Source organism: Heterocephalus glaber, unplaced genomic scaffold (genome assembly GCF_053883595.1).
Source record: "Heterocephalus glaber isolate CG9 unplaced genomic scaffold, H.glaber_assembly_v1.0 deba00001479, whole genome shotgun sequence".
Lineage (NCBI taxonomy): Eukaryota > Metazoa > Chordata > Mammalia > Rodentia > Bathyergidae > Heterocephalus > Heterocephalus glaber.
In genome coordinates, this window is record NW_028258316.1 from 3,983,079 (window position 1) to 3,999,323 (window position 16,245).

Below are 16,245 nucleotides of genomic sequence, written 5' to 3' on the forward strand. Positions count from 1 at the left end.
AGGCCTAAAATAGCTTGTTTTAAAAGCTGGAGCATTGGGCTGGGGATTTAGCTCAGTGGTGCTGTCGCCTGCCTCGCAAGCACAAGGTCCAGAGTTCGATTCCCGGTACCAAAAAAAAAACAACAAAAAAACTGGAGCATGAAGTGACTTGATTTGTGCTAGAAGTGTCCTGTGTAAGTTTGGGGTTGGGGTGTCCCTCTGTTTCTGGGAAGATGCTCAAGGGGACTTCTGACTCTGGAGCTTTGCCAAATGGGGAGATGGTTCCGGAGGCCTGCTGGGGAGAAGTCGCAGAGGCATGCAGGACTCGGCAGCCCCATGGAGCAGAAGGTGCTGTGGTTGAAAGGAGCATCCTGCCTGCTGCCAACAGTGCAGTGACCGCAGGGGCAGCGGGCAGCGGGCATGGGCAGTGGAGCTAGGTAACTGGGGGTACAGTTCTTAAGTTTTAGGGTTTTAATTAACTTTAACCTCAGTAAGCTAGCAACTACTGAATTGGAAAGGGCAGTTTTAGACTATTTTACAAGTAGGTTTTTTTGGGGTTTTTTTTGGTACCGGGGATCGAACTTGGGTCCTTGTGCTTGCGCAGCAGGCGGCGAAACCACTGAGCTAAATCCCCCGGCAAGTTTTAGACTATTTTAGTAAACTGCCACAAATTACTTTTTGGATTGTCACATGGGATTCTAGGTTCTTGGATTTTTTTTTTTTTGGTTGTATCAGGAATCGAACTCAGGACCTTGTACTTGTGAGGCAGGTGAGGTGCCTCTGAGCTAAATCCCCGGCCTAGGTTCTTGGATTTTACTGTTGCTTACTTTGGAAGTTTTACTGTTCAATGTGACTTTCCAGAATGCTTTTGCTTTCTCAGTTTGCTTTTTTCCCTTATATAGGTGGCTCAGGAATGGATCAGCTCTCCAAATAAAAAGAATTTCTATGAGTTGCATTTACGAAAATTTCCGACTGATTATAAAAAAACCTGGGAATTTGTAGGTAAGGTCTTTCTTACATATACCTTGGAATATGTGATAGAATAATTGGAGATTTCTGCTTAAGAGGAGACATCATCAGTCATTGAATTTTCTAAGACAGAGGTTGGTTTTGTTTTTGCAGTACTGGACATTGAACCCAGGTCCTTGCACAATACTCGTCAACAAGTGCTGTAGCGCTCAGTTGCATTCCCAGACCTTGAGACATAGCGCCTATTGGGACAATTGTGCATATAGAATTCACGTTTCTCTACTCTGCAATTAGAATCCCATAGGCTGAAGTGTCAGTGGGAGCTGGGGCTGGCAGGGAGGTTGGTGAAGGGCTTGAGGGGTTGCGCAGCAATCTCTAGACCCTTCCCCAGTCTTTCTGACATCTGTGGCCTTGTCTGAACCGCATAGCACTTTGTGTATTAGTTATAAAGAAATCACCAGGATGTAGCTCAGTGGTGCCGCCGCCTGCCTTGCAAGCGCAAGGTCCGGAGTTCGATCTCCGGTACCAAAAAAAAAAGAAAAGCAAAACAAGAAATCAGACATTCAAACTCTTTCAATTAAAAGGCATAAGTCCTCTTTTTACCTCCTCCATGGCAATCCATCCAGCCTTGTAGGTCCATTTAAGAGAGCAGTGAGCAAATGAGAATATCTGGGGAGAAAACTACAGTGTGTTGATTATAGACTAGCTCGATAATTGCCCACAATTTTCACCATTCAGAGATAATTCCATTAAGATTGGTACGTCTGTGACTGCTAGGCTGTATACTTACTCTTGGGAGAGAGTGTGTGTGCGTTGGATTTATTTTACTTTGTGACATTTTTCATCAGCCATTCGCAAATATTTGATGACTTTATTGGCCTGACAGTGGGTGATGCCAGAAGAAGGATATGTAGCTGTGAAGAAATTTTTGCCTTTATGAAGCTTATATTCTACTTATTTTATTTTCATTTAATGTATTTTACCTTCAATGTTATTCAGTAACAGTATATTTAATAGTTATAGTTACTTCATTATAAGCATGTTCCATAGTTCATTTAACCGGTCATCTCTAGTCAGACTTGAAAAGCATTTAGTTTTCAGTATTATAAATACTCTGAATAAGTCCCTTTGCTAGTTAAAGCCATATGTACATTTGAAAACTTTTGATTTGTATTGCTTGTCCCAGCCAGAAGGAATACTGTTTTCACTCCAGTCATTAGGATATAAGGATGTGCATTTGTCTCATGAGCTAATTTAGACTTTTTCCCCCAGTTATATGTAAGCATGTATATCATTTACAGTGGTGGTTTTTGTTACCAAGTGTTTACAGGTTATTTCTGTTCTTGAAGTTGTGGGAATATTTTTGCCTCTTCATGGCTTTTCACTTTTTTCAGGTAGATGTTTTTTCTTTTCTTAATTTGTAAGTGTTGCTGCAGACCTTTTTTTTTTGGTTTCATTATTTGTTGCCATTTTTGAGGCATAGATAATTTTAGTCTTCATGTATTCAAAACTACATATTTATTTTTGTTACTTTATTATATATCGAGTTCTAATAACCACAGAACCTAAAGCCATTGAAACATGTTCCCCTTCCCTGCCACACACAGGGAGGTGCTTTATCCCTCTTTGCAGTTTTATTCATACCCTTAGTAGTGAACCCACACTCACAGGATTGCTCTGCAATTGGGGAGATCCAGCTGGGATGCAGAGGGCTGGGACAGGGAGACTACTGGAGCAACTCTTGGTGGGGCGGCTTTTTCTCCCTTCTTGCCTCTGATTTGGCTAAAACTTTACTTGAGCCCTGGGGTCTGATCTAAAGTTTTCCCTCCCACTTGGAAGAGAGAACTGTGTAAATTTCTGCCGTTTTCGCAAGGTCCTGAGTTCGATCCCCAGTACCAAAAAAAAAAAAATCAATTTCTCTCTACCGATTTGTGCCACCCAAAGGTACCTTTCTGAAACTTTAGGCCTTTACCTACCCCCCCCCCCCCCCCCGTAGGAGAAAACAAAACCCAAGGTATTACCTGGCTGTGCTTTTCTTCTTTTTTTTTTTTTTTGGTACCAGGGATTGAACTTGGGACCTTGCTCTTGGAAGGCAGGTGGTGGAACCACTGAGCTAAATCCCTGGCCCTGAGCTATGCTTTTCTCCCCTCACTTCAGCCAGCATGGCCAAATTCAGGTGGAGGGAGGCAAGTGTGTCCAGCTAATTAGCTCTTGTGGAGTTGGATCTACTTTTAACTTGACAGGGAAGCCTGGTGTGGTAGTGCCCTTCTGTAATCCCAGCCCTCTAGGAGCCTGAGACAGGAGGATCACAAGTTCGAGCCCAACCTGGGCAACTTAGTGATTTAGTGAGACCCTGTCTTAAATATTTTAAAAAGGCCTGGGAATGTAGCTCAGTGCAGAAACCCTGGATTCATTTTGCATTTGAAAGATAACAAAACCGAAAAAAAATCCCATAGGTATCTTTTACCTTTTCTAACACAGACATCTCAGCTGCTGTTCACACCGCACCCTACATGACTTGCTAGTCCACCCAGGCACCAGCCAAATGCTTCATTCTCCACACTTGAATCTTTTCTTTCCCTAACATTGTCTTTAGTGACTCAGGAGTGTTCTAGCAAATCCCACTTCTCACCCCAGCTCTGGCGGGAGGGTCCCTCACGTCACCTGCCCCCACTCTTGATGATCACTAAGAAGACTCATAGGATCCCGCATATCCAGACAGCTGTGACTTAGAGTTGTGAAAGACAGAGCAAAGTCAGCAGCAGGAAAAGGCACATCGGGCGGAGGTTAGAAGAACCAGTCCCCAGGTTCTTGGTGTGCCCAGTTCTCTCATCAGCCACGGGTGAGATGTCATCTGCTGCAAGTGCTCGTTAGAGACTCAGTGCCCAGATGCCCTGTGGCTAGCAGAAACCAAAATTCTAGGCTCCTCAGAGGTGTTTGGCATCAGCAGTTTTTTTAAAGAAAAAGTTCTTTGCTCTGTTATATGAATTTTAAAATCAGTTTGTAAATTTCTATAAAAATGCTTCCTGTGATTTGACAGGATTGCTTTAGAATTAAGGATTTATTTGGGGAGAATGGCACTTCAAGTCTTTATGTCTCAGGTCTTTCATTCACATATCTCTCATCATTTCTTTAGACTGTCTTTAGTTTTTTTCTTTTTCAGTATGGTGCTGGGGACTGAACCCAGGGCCTCACGCATGCTGGACAAGCATGCTGCCAACGAACTATTTCCAGCCCATTATGTTACTCTGAGCCAGGGCTTTACTAAATTGCCCCTGCTGGCTGTGAACCATGTGATCCTCTTCCTCAGCCTCCCAAGTAGCTCGGATTGTCGGTTGTGCCACCACCTCTGGCCATCTTGAGTTTGTCTTGGTTGGCGTGTTTTATACTTTTCAGAGTATAGTTCTTTCACATATTTATTGAGATGATTCCACTGTTTTGATTTAGTGTTTTGGTCTGCCTGGTCCCAGTACTTCGTGGGTTTTTTTTTTGGTACCGGGGGATCGAACTCGGGTCCTTGCGCTTGTGTCAGTACTTTGTGTTTTAATCAGTGTATTACTGGTGAGTTCAGCAGTTGGTACTGAACTTTTTGATTCCAGTGCTCACTGTTTTCCAGGTCCCATGTAGTTTACAACTGTCCTTCCCCCTCATTTAAAATACCATCAGCAAACTCAGTTCTTACAAGTACCTGTATTTGTTTCTAAACAGATCTGAACTTGTATCTGTTTCTGAATTTTCTCCTAGGGTTTTGAAAGTGGGCAACAGTGAGAGAATCTATTGATTAAAAGCCAGAATAAACCTCAGGGAAATAAAATGTATTAGCTACTTCTAAATATTACGATTTTATCTGTTTTGGCTTTGTAGCCAGTTTAAAGAGAAATTTTATAAAATGTCGTAGTCAGTATTTTAAAATTTTTTTGGATTACTATTTTATTGGATTAAAGTATACACAGTGTACTAGGGCTTGTGCTTTTGGACTTAGTACAATTTAAACTAATCTTACTTAAAATCATTGTTAGAGTTCTGTAAATGCTGACTTCTTGTTCCGCAGTGTATCTGGAGGAATGTGAACTGGCTAAACAGTTTCATCCGAAGGAAAATGATTTGGTGTTTTTGCTTCCTGAGAGACTAAGTGGAGAGAAAAATTATATAGAGAGAAATCACATCCAGGATCTCCATGAATATCACTGTGGTTACATTCACAGGTTTCGCCGCACGTCAGGCAGTAAGTAGATACTGAGGCTGACGGAATTGATTGGATATAGCGGTGCCTTGCTTCACAGACAAATGTTTGGCAAAATTTTGTTTTTGTTTTTGAGCTCTGCATGGGTGACGAACACAAAAGTAGCCTCCTCCAGAACGGAGGAACGAGTTCAGTCCCTGAACTGAGGTACCACTGTATAAGCTCCGCTCCCCATTTTCCTGTAAATGCTGTTTACCTAGCTTTATATTTGCTGCGCATTTACCCAGCAGTTATCTGGTAATGCCGTTCAGAATGCCTTTCTAGTTTTTCTAGACTTAAGACCCCATATTTATGCTGTGGCCATGTGATTTAAAAGCTTTCTTTTGTCATGACCTCCTCTTCTGGTACATTCCTTCATCTGCTGTTGTGTATATTACTGCACCAACCATTTGAAAATTATTATGCCTTTTTTTTTTCCTTCTTCCTAGGAATGGGGATTGAACCCAGGGCCTTTGCATGGAGCTTATCTCCAGCCCTTTTTTATTTTTATTTTTTTTTTAATTTTTGAGACTGGGTCTCACTAGGTTGCTAAGTTTCCCAGACATTACCGTGGTCTGCAGAATTCTGTAAAATATAATCGCCTGATTTAATCTCTGGATCTCCTGGTCCTCTTCTCCTGACTTTTCCTTTCAGCCACACTAGCCCCCTCCTCAAGTCTAAAATAGTCCTCACACATCTTTTTTCCTGGGCACTTGGTAGCTGGTAGTTCTCCGCCTGCAGCACTCTACGCCTTAGTGAAGACTTCTTGTCTTACCTCAGTCTCCGCTCACTGTCGTCTGAACAGGAAGACCTTCCCTGGCCAGCCTGTGTACCGCCTCATCCCCTTCTCGCCTTTCCCCATAACACTTAACACCATCGGATGTGTTTATTTGGTGCCCTCTTCCCTCCTCTAGAAAATAATCTGTTCTGTGGAGAACAAGGACATTGCCTGGTTCTTAAGAAGCATTCAGTGGAAACTCATTGAGTGATTTATTTAAATAACATACCATACAAAATAACATAATTCTGCCAAGGATTTAGCTCAGTGGTTCCGGCACCTGCCTCACAAGCGCAAGGTCCCGAGTTCGATCTCTGGTACCAAAAAAAGATCAAAATACTTAATTCTGAATAACCTTAACCGACAACATTATTCAGTGGTAACTGAAATTGTCTTTTCTCCTTCTTGATAATAGTGTGTAATGGAAAATCTGAGTGCTCCCTTTCCATTCAGACTCAAGATGATTTCCAAGCCAATTTAAATGAATTTATGAAATGCATTATAATCAGTTCTCTGGTGACTACACAAAGGAAGTTGAAAGCCATGTCTCTATTGAGTGGCCGGAACCAGCTGGCCAGAGCTATTCTGAATCCAAACCCCATGGATTTCTGTACCAAAGATTTACTAACTACAACATCTGAGAGAATTGTGAGTACTGACCATGTAATACCCAGGAAAGTCAGAAAATTGTATGTCATATGTTGAAGTGTCATATTTATAGATGCTACATACTCCACAGAATGTCGACAACCACACATGTTCATAGTACAAGTGCAGAAGTGTAGTTAGATTGTATCTATCTATTTATCTGTCTAGAGACAGGGTCTCACTGTGTAGTTCAGGTTGGCCTTGAACTCACTGTGTAGCTGAGGCAGGCCTCAAACTTGTGGTAATCCTCTTGCCTCAGCCTCCTGAGTGCTGGGATTATAGCCATGCTCCATCATGCCTGGCCTGTATTTAGATTTTAATTTTCTTTAATATTGGAAACTATGTGACCAAGTTGGTCAGCCTACCTCAAGGAAATGTATGAACAAAAAAGAGCAGAATGGGGCCAGAGATGTAGCTCAGTGGTGCCAGGCACCTGCCTGGTAAGTGCAAGGTCCCGAGTGAGCTGAAGACACATCGGTGTGGTGGGAATACCATTAAGATTAGGTCAGCAGGGCCAGGGATTTAGCTCAGTGGTTTCGCTGCCTGCTGCACAAGCTCAAGGATCCAAGTTCCATCCCCGGTACCAAAAAAAAAAAAAAAAAGATTAGGTCAGCATCCCGTTTCAGTGTTGCCAGGTGATGGGAATTCAGGAGCAGGGATGTTGGGTTTCGTGAGTTAGTTTTACATTTGAGCGACTGCGTGGAATTGGCTGGTATTGCTGCAGATGCGAAGACGAAGCTGTTGTCTTGTGTGAACTTGTGTTTTACACTATGAGAACTGTGTATGAATTCCAGGAAGTGGACACAGAAATACAAACGGACACTAAAAGTTTTGAACCCTTCCTGTGTTACAGGGTTTTTGTTTTATCTCAGTCAAATCTTAGCTTTTAAGGAATCACAAATTTAATAGACAGAAGTTGAGACTCAGAGGTTTAGTGACGTAGCTTGAAAGTAAAATTGACTGAAAACCATGGTTTTCCACAAATCACATCATGTTAGGAAAAAACTGTGAAATATTTTTACTGTCTAAATAGAGAATTTTTTAAAAGGAAAAAACCCACAAAGAATAACTGAAGAAAAGTATACGTTAGTAAGTGAAATGCATTGTGATCATCTTTGTAGAAATTACAAAAATATAGTTGTAGTATTTGCAAGTTGACTGAAGACTATAGATACTAGTTAATAATCAGTAACTACATAGCTTTTTTTCTTTTTTTGTTTGTTTTTTTGTGTTTTGAGACAGGATCTCACTATATTGTGCAGGCAGGTCTTGAACTCACTTTGTAGCCCAGGCTGCCCTCAAACTCAGTGATCCCTGCCTCCTGACACTAAGTAGATTTCTTCCCGGTAATGAAAATGCTTCTTACAGGTCACTTTGAGGTCTTCCTGGGCATAACCTAAGCTTTGCAACACACCTTGGATGAAATTCCAACGGATGGTTTTCATTGTCTTTCATTGTCACTGCAGAAAAACCGGCTTGTTCTCACACATGTCTCTTTATATAGATAGCCTACTTAAAAGATTTCAATGAAGAGCAGAAAAAGGCAGTAGAAACTGCGTATGCCATGGTGAAACACTCGCCATCAGTTGCCAAAATCTGCCTGATTCATGGACCACCTGGGACTGGAAAATCAAAAACTATTGTTGGCCTCCTCTTCCGCTTACTGATGGAGGTGGGTGTCCCAGGCTACTCCATTTGACCCTGTGGCTGGCCTGCAGGTGTTAGAGCGCCTTCCCTGCCTATTTCTGAAACCGTGTCAGGGAGAGGAGTGGTCCAGAGAACGAAGCGTGGGAAGTGAGAAGACCGGAAGACGCCATTTAGTGTGGAGCAGGCCCAGGGCCAGGAGGGTATGGTGGTCTCCGGCCGTGTTAGGTCGCAGCTGTGCAGGAAGCTGCCTCGAGTGTATTCCTGGGCTGGGTGCTGGTTAAAGGAAGTACCATAGGTGGCAAAGGAAGGCTCAGAACCTGGGAGACAAAATGCTGCACAGTATAACTTTGGTGTCAGTGTAACTGTAGATGCTTTTACAGTAATGATTTTTAACTGTATTACGGGAACTTACTGGCATACATCGAAGTAGAGAAAGCCTTTAATTGAAACTACATAGTAGAGCTCATCAGTATTTTTGTTGTGTGTTTGTATTTGGCACGCGGCAATTGGTAGAACCAGAGAGGGGGACACTTGGATGAAAACTCCAACGCCAAGATCAAACAGAACCGCGTCCTTGTGTGTGCTCCTTCCAATGCAGCTGTTGACGAACTTATGAAAAAAATTATCATCGAATTCAAAGAAAAATGTAAAGACAAGAGGAATCCTTTGGGTATGATCTTTACTGGGGTTTTTAATCTGTGTTTTCAATGTTTAGTGAGTGTTGGGCAGCTTTGAATGAAGTCGGTCTTAGCCTGGGGCTGTGGCCCTTACGTACCTTTTGATGGATATAGCGGGTATTTTACTGTGCATTTGTCCTGCGCCAGGCACTGTCCCAGACACTGAGTTTCCACAGTGAAGCCTTCAGGGTGACAGAGTGTGGTGAGAAAATGGATGGTTAACGGGCAGCGGTGGTATGGAATTACAGCTTCTGTGATGGGGCTAAACCGTGGGTGTTTGGCGCGCCTCCCAGAGAGGAGCTGTGAGGTAGTCTAGGGAGGGTTTTTGGAGGAAGTGATGTCCAAGAGCAGTTGGGAAGTAGCCGCGTGACAGGACGAAGGAGAAGATTCAAGCCTGAGATGACCATAAGTAGAAAGGAGTGGGCCAAGAGAGCCTCAGGCAGCTCGGTGTGGCGGGCAAGACTCTGGTCCTATCTTCAGCAGGCTGAGTGGTCTGGTCACTGCAGTCCCCAGTCTCCCCGGGCCTGAGTGCTGCCCAGCACTTACCGAGCGCAGAGGCTCAGTGACTAAAGGGCCGGGGGTGGTGCAGGCTGATGAAAGAGGAGGTTTACTTTAGGCGTTGGCTTAGCTATCGCCTGCTCACTGTGGGTGGATAAACCTCAGACCGACCCTGTGAGCTGGTTATTAGATGAGTGCAGAGATGTAGGAGCAGCTGTGTTCAGTGGAAATCCCACAGTAGCGGTAAGCATTACCGGGTGATCCAGGCACCTGAGAGAAGATGTGGAACCGTGCCCGTTTACTTAGCACGCATTCATAGCACTCACTTTGGGTGGTACTGTTCCTGCTGTATATTGTACTGCTTTCCCACATCACACTATGTCCTGTCTTCCCTACAGATTGGGTTTTCCCTGAGGGTACTTGACACTGCCCTTTGCCCATTAGGATTAGATGTGGTTGCAAATAATAAAGATTCTAAATATAGTGGCTTAGAAGTTTCTTTCTCACTGAAAAACCCAAAGGTGGGTAGTTGAGGACTAGTACCAGAGCCCCTGGCCTGTAGAGTCTTTGGAGACTGAGGCTCCTTCTGTACCAGTGTCCAGTGAGGGGACCTCATGGCCAGGAACAGCTGCCACAGCTCCAGTGATCACATGCTTCAAGTGTGAGGAAAGACAATGAATCAACAAAGGGGACCTACTAACCACAGTTTGTAAGGGTGGTTCCTAGGTATCGCCAGTAGCCACTCTGCTTTATTTCCTCTTGGCAGACACTACACGGCAATGCCAGGTACCGGAGAAACACTGAGGGGTCCACATTTTTCCCTCTACTGCACATGTGTGCCTCTGTATAGAACCCATTTACCTTTCTGATCCCCGGTACCATTGTGTTTGCAGGATCAGTGGCTCTACATGTAGTGATAATCATTCACGTGAACAGCTGCAGCTTATCTGCCTGCTATAAGTTCACAGTGTATGCTGTCCATTGGTGGAAATGTAGGTTCTTGTCAGGTTTTTGTTTCAAACTCTATTAAGTGAGGATTTTTATACTTGTGTATATTTATCTAGTACATGTAAAAGTGGTTTCTCCCGTGGATAATTGAATTGTACTCTGCAATAGTGTACACTACACTAAAGGCACAACGTTCGTAACTGAGCCCTTCATACACACGCACCTTTCTAGGGCAGTGCTTTCCACATTGTGGGTTTTGACCACAAGTGGGTGGTAAAGTTGGGTTAGGGCCGCCAGACTGAGTGTACATTAGCTAAAGTAGAAGGGGTCAGGGCAGGTCATGAGGATAAGTACTGTGTAAACTTTGTTTCAGTTGTGAAGTGTGTGGCCGTGTACTATGTTTCACTGAAAACTGTGGCTCATACTATAGGCCAAAGTTTAAGTTTACAAAAACACTGGCCTTCAGCATATGTGTATCCAGAAGTGAAAATATTTCACTTCTTTTCACTGCTTCCAGGTGGTCCTGGGTGTCCTTGAAGGGAAATGTTTTGGGCATCTGTCCATTAAAAAGTATGATGTTTGTTTCTGAATTTCATGTACATCCTTCAGCAGGTAGCGTTCCCTTCTCATTAGGGTTTTTATCATGAATAGATGTTGAATTTCATTGCATTTTTTAAAAAATTTATTGAAGTGATAAGATTTTCTTTGAATGTTAAAATATCTTTTGACATCTAGAATTGAGTCAGCTTGCCATCCATTATTTTTTATTTATTTATTATTTATTTATTTATTTATTTTGTTTTTGGTACCGGGGATCGAACTCGGGTCCTTGTGCTTTTGAGGCAAGCGTTGGAACCACTGAGCTAAATCCCCGGCTCTATTTTTTTATTTTTTTGGTACCGGGGATCGAACTCAGGTCCTTGCGTTTGCGGGGCAGGCGGCGAGACCACTGAGCTAAAAATCCCTGGCCCCATCCATTATTTTTTAACACATTGATTGATTGTTAATGTTTTATTTAGGTCTTGGAAATTAATGTTCCCAAACCAAGCCGGCATATAACTTTTATTTATTATTACGGTATATCTTTGTCTAGTTTGAGTACTGAAGTTATACAGGCTTTAAAAAATGAGGACTTAGGGATGTTCAATCCCCACTGCCACCAAAAAAAAAAAAAAAAAAAAAAAATTAATAATTATTTTCCCGGGCTGGGGATTTAGCTCAGTGGTTTCGTCGCCTGGTATGCAAGCACGAGGACCCGAGTTCGATCCCTGGTACCAAAAAAAAAAAAAAAAGAATTATTTTCCCCTTTGGAATGCTTTGTTTAAGAGAGATTGCCTGTTTTGTTATTAGTATTGTTTTATTTTGTATTTTGATAACATGAGTAAGTTTTTATTTAGTGTAATTGATATAAGTCTCTTCAAGTTTTGTCCTGAGAATTTTTCCTAATTTTTTGAGAAAATTTTCTGCTTTAATTTAGGTTTTCATGTATTTTGGGGATGAGGTTGTTCATTGTGTTCTCATTTTTTTAAATCCTTTTTTTTTTTTTTTGGTACCAGGGATTGAACTTGGGACCTTGTACTTGCAAGGCAGGCGGCGGAACCACTGAGCTAAATCCCCAGCCATTTTTTAAAATCTTAACTGTAGTTGTGGTTGGATCCCCTTGTCATTCTTTGTATTAGGTGTTTATTCCCAAGTCCACCTGTGGCATAGACCTGTACTTAGAAAGTCTTAGAGGAAGTTGTTTTTTTCCTCAGCAGAGCCCAGGCCAAGATACTCTTCCTTTGTATTCCTCCACTTCTTCCGTGTCCCTTTGCTTTCTTTTGGGCATTGAAATCCATGCTCCTGTTATAGAAACATGTATATTTTTATTATAATGATAGTTTTGCCAGTTGAGATCTTCGACAGTTTCATAGAATGAAAGACAATCCCCCACCACCACCAGGGATCAGACTCAAGACCTTGAGCACTGAGCTAAATCCCCAGCCCCTAGAATGAAAGATTTTAAACTCTTGAAAGTGGAAATAAGGACTGAAATGTTAATAGATTTTGAGAAATGCGAAGAAAGTGTTCATGTGGGAAGGAGAACAAGGTGGGAGGAGGGAAGAAAGTAAGTAAGGGACATGAATAAAAGTGAAAACAGAAGGAAAAAATGGAAACAAGACCTTTGTACATAGGGAGGGGAGGCGGCTTGAAGAGGGGAATGGGATAAAATAAAATTTATTTTAGAAAAGACTTTAGGGCCAGGGATGTAGCTCAGTGGTTCCGCCACCTGCCTCGCAAGTGCAAGGTCCTGAGTTTGATCCCTGGTACCCCCCCCAAAAAAGATTTTAAACTCACTTTTACCGAATGCAGTTTATACCTCAGTAAGTGTTGGCTTAGAGTGAAGCAGACACTGAAGCAACCCTCATTCACACCCTGCTCCCTCAGGGAGGCTCCAGCAGCTCCAGTGTTCTGGGCCTAGGCCCCAGCTTCACAGGCTCACCCTGCAGCGTGAAGGGTGTCTGTTCTAACAGAGTGGGATTCTGGGGGCCGTGGGTGAGTCTCCAGGTAATCTCCTCTACCCTTCCGGTGGGAACACGAGTGAGCAGAGTAGTTTTGAAACCCCCATGTAAATGATGGCCAGAAAATATGGCCTCATGTTTAAGAGAGTAATTTGAACGAGATCAAAGCTGATGGTGTAGGGGCCGGGATTTAGCTCAGTGGTCCTGCCACCTGCCCCGCAAGCTCAAGGACCTGAGTTCAATCCCCGGCACCAAAAAAATAAATAAGTAAGTAAATAAAGCATTTTTCTTAACCACAGAATACTGTATTTCAAGGATTTTCATGTGTTAGTATGTATTTGAATTTTTTTTTTTTTTTTGGTACTGGGGATCGAACTTGGGTCCTTGCGTTTGTGAGGCAGGCGGCAGAACCACTAAGCTAAATCCCTGGCCCAAAATGCTTCATTTTAACTCACCATTTTCCAGGTCTGTTTTGGTGGTGAAGTATTACACAGGACATAGTTTGAAAAATATTAGTGTAGTAGAATGTAGCTCTGCAGTGTTTATTTGCCTTTGCCTGGCTTGTATTAGGTGGAAGGACAAGCCTTGGCCCATGAGGTTCTTAGTGCAGAATAACTGATGTGTAAGGCTTTAGTGCTGTTCTTAGTATCTAGTGACAGTAACTCCCTTCTCTGGTTGGTACTATGTTTGCTTAGAAAGAGATAATATAGATGATGGCAGGATTTACGGTAATGTCTTTATTAATCTTCAAGTGTGATTTTTATCAACAGGAAACTGTGGAGATATAAATTTGGTACGACTGGGTCCAGAAAAATCTATCAACAGTGAGGTCCTAAAATTCAGTTTGGACAGCCAAGTGAACCACAGAATGAGTAAGTAATGAATCTGGTACATATCTAGTATGTTTGTGTTTATGATGGGGGAGAGGGTTTGTATTTTAGATGCTAAAGATTGAACCCAGTGTCTTCACTGAGCCCTATACCCCTACCCTTATTTTATCTGTTTGTTTGTATGTATGTATGTATTTATTTTTTGGTACCGCGGATTGAACTCAGGTCCTTGCGCTTGCGCAGCAGTGGCGAAACCACTGAGGTAAATCCTCGGCCCCTATTTATTTATTTTTTGCAGTACTGGGGATTGAACTCAGGACCTTGTGCTTGCTAGGCAGACACAGCGCCACTGAGCTAAATCCCCAGCCCATTATAATTTTAATATTTTAGTTTTAGTTTTAATTTCAGTTTTAGTTTTAATTTGAGGCAGAGTCCTTGCTAAGTTGCCCAGGGTGGTTTTAAACTTACAACCCTCTTACCTCCACCTCACCAAGTGCTGAGACTACAAGTGTGTGCTACCACACCTGGCTCATACTAGTGATTTTTTCTTTGTGCTTTTCTGTAGCAAAAAAATGACTTGGGCATTTGGAAAGGTAATTTGGAAATCCTAGAAGTACTCTATCTTTGAGAACTAGTTTTCCTTCTTACGGTGTTTGCATGTGTGTGTGTTTGCTAGAATTAGTGTGTAATTCTTTATTTTTATTTTTATTAGAAAAAGACTTACCTTCTCATGTTCAGGAGATGCATAGAAGAAAGGAGTTTCTAGATCATCAGCTAGATGAGCTTTCCCGTCAGCGAGCTTTATGCCGAGGTGGAAGAGCAATGCAGGTATCTAAACATTTCTTAACTCCAGATCTTTCAGTAGTTACCCATAGGTACATAAACTAGTTGATAAATATTTGATATCATTTGTTTTGTTTATTGAGGAATGGCCTGATTCATATATGAAAATATATACTAAATGGTGTGCCCTACATCACTGAGTGAACAGACTTTTTGTAAAGGGCAAGAAAGTAAATACTGGGGCCTCTGTAGGCCATATGGTCTGTGTTGTAGCTACTCAATTCTGTTATAGTTCAAAAGCTGTCATAGGTAACGTATAATCAAATGCATGTGACTGTGTTTCAATAAAACTTTATTTATAAAAGCAAATTGTGGGACCGGGGATTTATTTAGCTCAGTGGCACTGCACCTGCCTCGCAAGCACAAGGTTCTGAGTGTGATCCCCGGTACCAAAAAAAAAGCAAATTGTGTTGAATTTGGCCCACAGACCAAATTATATTAAAGCTATACTGAATTTATACAAGTTAAAGAAGTCCAGTTTAGATTTCGTTAAATGAGAAGGGAATTCACTGGTTTATATACTTCAGCTTCAGTAGAGCTAAATCCAGAGACCAAATGATATACTTTCTCCATCGCTTCATTGGTCTTTCTGTGTCATGGATTTCTTCTCCAGGAGAAGACAAGTGCCAGCATTTCTGGGCTCTACCATCCCAGCTTAGAAACCCTGCAGAAGGTGTCTCTCTGAGCGCTACATCAGTTCCAAGGATGCAGTCTCATTAGTCCCCTGGGTAGGCAGGCAGGTCTGGTCCCTACCTGTAAGGGAGTGGACTCCATGATTTTCGAGCCTGAGCTGTGGACTCATCTCTGTAGCTGGAGGCATGCTTGGGTGTGATCGACAGCCTTGTTTGAACCACCCAGAAGTGAGGGCAGGGATGACCTACGGAGGGTGCACTAAGGGTTGGAGTGCTGAGCAGGCAGAGCCTGTGTGCAGCGCAAACACAGAACTGCGTATCCAACAGTAGTGCCAGGAGGGTGTCAGGGCTGCAGGGGTCAGAGAACACAGGCTGGGGTGGCCAGCTCAGCGTTGGGAAGGTACTGTTAGACTCTTGAAATGTGACGCAGTACACTGGGAAGCATTATAATTTGCTTACTTGAGTTTTAATAATAGCATTGCAATTTTTTCCAGAGGCAAGAATTAGATGAAAAAATTGCTAAAGTTTCCAAAGAAAGGCAAGAACTTGCTTCTAAAATTAAAGAGGTAAGCAGTTCATCTGTAGCATTAGTTTGGTTTTTATTTCTTAATATATAAAGTAGTTATATAACCTATGGGCTTTGCTCAGTTATGTTTTCTAAAATGTTTATTATGAAAAATTAGAAATGCCTACAAAAGTGGAAAAGTGGTATAACAACATTTACTTTTCTGTGAACCTAAGAATTCTTATCACCATCTTTGTTTTCTAAGAAAAAAAGTGATTCTAAATTTTTTTCTCCTTGTATATAGGTCTGGTGACTATGAAAAATTTCTCTTAGTGTGCTCTGCTTTTTTTCCCACTTACTGCACAAAACACTATCAGATGACTGACTAGTCGGCCAGGACTAGGACTGTAGGTGTTCTCCCTACTAAGAATGAAAAAAGGCTGAGGATTTAGCTCAGTGGTGCCACTGCCTGCCCCAAAAGCACAAGGACCCAAGTTCAATCCCCGGTACCAAAAAAAAGGGAAGAAAACCAGTGGGGGAGTTTTAGGAAGCAGCTGTGGGCCCTCCA

At 42.3% G+C, this 16,245-nt stretch overlaps 1 protein-coding gene across 12 annotated transcripts in view; it reads left to right on the forward strand.

Annotated features, from left to right (window-relative positions):
- The window catches only part of Setx (senataxin), a 74,344-nt gene that overhangs the window by 38,275 nt on the left and 19,824 nt on the right, over positions 1-16,245 (forward strand). For all 12 annotated transcript variants that reach the window (XR_002396522.2, XM_021261828.2, XM_021261831.2 and 9 more), the window contains 8 exons: positions 882-981; positions 5,000-5,173; positions 6,364-6,596; positions 8,101-8,268; positions 8,757-8,913; positions 13,638-13,739; positions 14,410-14,525; positions 15,667-15,738. Coding sequence is in view for 11 of the 12 variants with exons in the window: in XM_021261828.2 (XP_021117487.2) it covers positions 882-981; positions 5,000-5,173; positions 6,364-6,596; positions 8,101-8,268; positions 8,757-8,913; positions 13,638-13,739; positions 14,410-14,525; positions 15,667-15,738 (1,122 nt within the window). In the remaining variant the exon portion in view is untranslated. The remainder of the gene's footprint in view (positions 1-881; positions 982-4,999; positions 5,174-6,363; positions 6,597-8,100; positions 8,269-8,756; positions 8,914-13,637; positions 13,740-14,409; positions 14,526-15,666; positions 15,739-16,245) is intronic.